The 5,000-nt window shown below is 38.0% G+C and overlaps 1 protein-coding gene across 1 annotated transcript in view; it reads left to right on the top strand.

Moving 5' to 3' along the window:
- LOC113817259 (chitinase-3-like protein 1) overlaps positions 1–5,000 on the top strand; it is an 11,533-nt gene that overhangs the window by 4,066 nt on the left and 2,467 nt on the right. The window contains exons 4-7 of the mRNA XM_027369288.2: positions 208–339; positions 1,271–1,522; positions 1,821–2,006; positions 2,461–2,589. Of these exons, the coding sequence (XP_027225089.2) occupies positions 208–339; positions 1,271–1,522; positions 1,821–2,006; positions 2,461–2,589 (699 nt within the window). The remainder of the gene's footprint in view (positions 1–207; positions 340–1,270; positions 1,523–1,820; positions 2,007–2,460; positions 2,590–5,000) is intronic.

Below are 5,000 nucleotides of genomic sequence, written 5' to 3'. Positions count from 1 at the left end.
TCAATTCACTTTAGAAACAAAGTGCCGAGTAATAGCACCGTTGCCACATCGGCGTCCCTTAACTAAATGGAATCTTTAACAACAATAACATCAACCAGTCCTAGTACTGCTGCCAGTAATACATAAATTCTGCTCGTCCGCTTCTGCTTTTACGACCGCATTCCACAAAGCTGACATAGTTTGTTCTGACATCCTGACACCCAACAGGTCTCGGCCGACCCTTTGAAACGTCAGAGCTTCGTGTCCAGCGCCGTCAGCCTCGCCAAGAACCACAGCTTCGACGGTCTGGACTCGGACTGGATGTATCCTGGCGACGAAAACGGAAGCCCGGAGGATAAGGTACAGTATGTTTTGTAAATGACAATTCGCAAATAAAGAAACGTTTGGGAAAGATGGAATGAAACTACATCATACCCCCCCTCCCCCCCGTCAAAGCGACAACGTTTCAAAGCAAAATTGCTCAACATTAATAACATTGATAGCATGGCAATTATCTTATTAGTAATTATGTTGACGATAATGATAATGACATAATTGTTACCTATTTTGTACTTGCAATGACAACAAAAACAAGAAAATGACACTAATGACAATTAGATTGATACTTGTAATAGGCGATGTTAATGATAATGACAAATTAGATAACAGTAGTGATATTAATAACATAAACAACAACAATAAAAGTGATATTATCATTATTAATGATGAAAATTATAATTATAATGATAATGATAACGATGATAATGATAGTGATGATAATGATAATGATAATAGTAATAATAATGATAATGATAGTAGTAGTAGTAGTACTAGTAATAATAATAATAATAATAATAATAATGACAATGAAAATAATGCTGTTGGTGATAATGATAATGGTAATAATAATGATAATGATAATAATAATAATAATGATAACGATGATAAGGATAATAATACTGATAATGATAATAATGATAATAGTAACAATGATAATGGTAATGATAATAACGATAGTGATAATGATAATAACAATAGTAATTATGATAATGATGAGTTATAATGATGATAATAATAATGATGATAATAATAATTATAATAATAACAATAACGATGATAATGATAATGTCGATAAGAATAGTGATATAATGAATGGCAAATATGGCGATCTTTATACCATATTTATCACCATATCTACCTTTCGTCTATTCTTGCAACAATAACACCAAATCATCATTACGATTATCCTTATCACCACCACCACCACCTCAATCCACATTCCTCACTCCAGGAAAATTACATCCTACTCCTGACTGAACTCCGGGAGGCGCTGGTGAAGGAGCAACTCTTACTAACGGCCGCCGTGTCTCTACAAAAACCGGTCATTGACTTGGCCTACGACATCCCCGCCATGTCAGCAGTCACGGATCTACTTATTCTGCGTGGCTACAATTTCCATGGTACTTACGACACCTATACCCACCACCACGCCCCTTTGTACGGCCATCCGGAGGATACGGGAAACAATCTATTCCTGAATATTGTGAGTAGGAGAGAGGTTTCTCTCGTTCCTTACATTTGTTTCATTATTATTATGAATTTGTTATAGTAATGATAATGATAATGGATATTGTTATTATCAGTAGTAATAGTATCACTGATATTACTATCATCAGCTTCATCATTTTTTTTTATCATATCTATATTTTGTAGGAGAGAGAGAGAGAGAATCCTCTATCAACATATCTATATCCATTAACATACACATAGATGTATCTATTCATCTCTCTATGTATATCTTAACATCTACCCTCTATATCCTAGACTCCTTTAACTTCTAGGACTACGGCGTCGACTACTGGGTATCGGGAGGAGCAGACAAGAACAAGCTGGTCTTAGGTCTCGGGACTTTCGGCATCTGTTGGACACTGGACAGCTTGAGCGACACAGGGTACTTCGCTTCGGCTACACAAGCGGGGGAACCGGGGCCTTACACAGCGTCGTTGGGCATCCTCGGGTTCAATGAGGTGAGGGACAGGTACTGTAAGCTATGTGTGGTTTGTTTCTTGGGTGTAGTTAAGGTAGGTGTAGGATAGGTGGTGCACGCTGCATCTTGTTTTCTTTGTATAAGTGGGTGTTTGTTGGGTTCAGTAAGGTAAGTGAGGGATGGGATGGTTATGTGTTTTTCTTTTTTAATTGGGTGTGTCTGAGGTACATAGACGTAGGTGAGGCATGGGTGGTCTACCCTGTTTTCAATCTTTTCTTTTTTAAGTGGGTGTGTCTGAGGTACAGAGAGGTAGGTGAGGGATGGGTCGTCTTTCCACACTGTTTATCTGGTTTCTTTATTCGAGTGGGTGTCTGTCGTGTACACTGAGAAAGGTGAAGTATATGTAGCCTACACTGTTTCGTTTCTTGATTTGATCGTGCGTATAATTAAGAGTCAGATGAGACGAGAGTAACGAGGAAATATTATGGCGTCAGATTTGCGAGATGCAGCGAGACAACGAGTGGACGGTGGTTCTCGATCCGGATATGAACGAGCCTTATGCGTTTTATACGGAAAACAAGATCTGGTGCGGCTACGAGGACGCGCTCTCAATGTGGGTCAAGGTAAGGGGTTCGCAGGCACACACACACACACACACACACACACACACACACACACACACACACACACACACACACACACACACACACACACACACACATACATATATATGTATGTGGGTGTACACATATATGTATGCGTATATGTATGCATATATATGTATACATTTATATTATATGTCTTTTTGCATTGATTCCTGTCCAGTTAGTGTTGGGATCAGGCCCTTTTTAACATTTTTCTGTCGAACTTCCATTTCGCAGTCTCATTCTCCTAAACCATGCTGCGAATCTTCAATTTACGTCTTGATGGAATGCATTTTTCTCTTCCCTTTGGTCTGGCTCCTCTTGGTATTCCATGCATTGTCCTTCATTTAAGACTTCCTACCCCCTTCCTTTCCACTGTATTGCCATTGATATTTCCACAAAACCGCCAGACTGGACTTAACCCCCCCCCCCCGCTAGACTGGACTTAAAGAAACGCTAGACTGGAGTAAAGAAAAGAAAAGAAGAAGAAAAACAAAACAAAACGCTAGACTGGACTTAAAAGAAACGCAAGATTGGACCAGACTGGAAACGCTGAACTGGACTTAAAAAAATGTCAGACTGGACTTAAAAAATGTCAGACTGGACTTTAAAAAACGCTAGACTGGACTTAGAAGAAACAAGACTGGACTTGAAAACAACGCTAGACTGGACTTTAAAAGACGCTAAACTGGAATTAAAGAACGCTAGACCGGACTTAAAAAACGCTAGGCTGGACTTATAACAAACACAAGACTAGACTTAAAGGAAACGCGACTGGACTTAAAAAACAACGCTAGACTGCACTTTAAAAGACGATAAACTGGGCTTAAAGAACGCAAGACCGGACTTAAAAAACAACAACGCTAGACTGGACTTAAAAAATAACAACGCTAGACTGGACTTTAAAAAACGCCAAACTTGACTTAGAAAATGCTAGACTGGACTTAATAGAAACGTTAAACTGGACTTTAAAAAACGCGACTGGACTTTAAAGAAACGTAAGACTGGACTTTAAAAATGCTAGAGTAGACTAAAATGCTAACCTGGACTTAAAAAAAAACTAGACTGGACTTAAAAAAAACCCCTAGACTGGTCTTAAAAGAAATGCAAGACTGGACTTAAAAACAACGCTAGACTGGACTTTCAAAAACGATAAACTGGACTTAAAGAACGCTAGACTGGACTTAAAAAACAGTAACGCTAGACTGGACTTTCAAAAACGATAAACTGGACTTAAAAAACAGTAACGCTAGACTGGACTTTCAAAAACGATAAACTGGACTTAAAGAACGCTAGACTGGACTTAAAAAACAGTAACGCTAGACTGGACTTAAAAAACAACAACGCTAGACTGGACTTAAAAAGCAACGCTAGACTGCTTTAAAAAACGCTAAATTTGACTTAGAAAATGCTAGACTGGACTTGGAAAAAAAATACCCCAAAAAACTCTAGACTGGACTTCGTAGAAACGTTAAACTGGACTTAAAAAACGCGACTGGACTTTAAAGAAACGTAAGACTGGACTTTAAAGAAACGTAAGACTGGACTTTAAAAATGCTAGAGCAGACTAAAATGCTAAACTGGACTTTAAAAAAATGCTAGACTGGACTTAGAAAACGCTAAACTGGACTTTAAAAAAAACTAGACTGGTCTTAAAAGAAATGCAAGACTGGACTTTAAAAAACGCTTGACTGGACTTAAAAGAAACGGAAGATTGGACTTAAGAAGAACTACAACGCTAGATTGTAGTTCAAAAAACGCTAAACTTAACTTAAAAACGCTAGACTGGACTTTAAAAAACACTAGACTGGACTTTAAAGAAATGCAAGACTGGACTTCAAAAAACGCTAAACTGGATTTAAGAAAAAAGACGCCAGTCTGGACTTCAAAAAAACGCAAAACCGGACTTAAAAAAAAAAAAAAATGCTAGACTGGACTTTGCAAAAACGCAAAACAAAAGAGCAAAAGCTCCACATTTTCCTGCTAAAAAGGAGCTAAAAACTCGTAGTAGTAGTAGTAGTAGTAGCCTTATCTTACTATCGTTTATATTCCCTAGAAAATGTTCTTCATAATTTTGGTAATTCCTTTTTCGAAGTTCAGTTCTATTTTCTATCATTTGGGTGAACACTTTATAGGCATGTGATAGCTGGCCGATTACTATGTAGTTTTTGCACACGGTCCTGTCTCCTTTTATTATATATAAGACTTATTATGTATATTCCCTACTGATTTGTCCCTGTCCTCCTTCCAGTATTTTTTTCGATCAATTGCTCTGCCGCTCCATAACTACGTCCCGTTCTGCATGTAGAATTTCCCACGGTGAGTTAGCTTTTCTTGTTGATTTTTCTCTTGCTGGTTTCTGATGGATGTTTCCACCCTTTCTTTCATGG

Source organism: Penaeus vannamei, chromosome 5 (assembly GCF_042767895.1).
Source record: "Penaeus vannamei isolate JL-2024 chromosome 5, ASM4276789v1, whole genome shotgun sequence".
NCBI lineage: Eukaryota > Metazoa > Arthropoda > Malacostraca > Decapoda > Penaeidae > Penaeus > Penaeus vannamei.
This window is presented reverse-complemented; position numbering and strand designations above follow the sequence as displayed.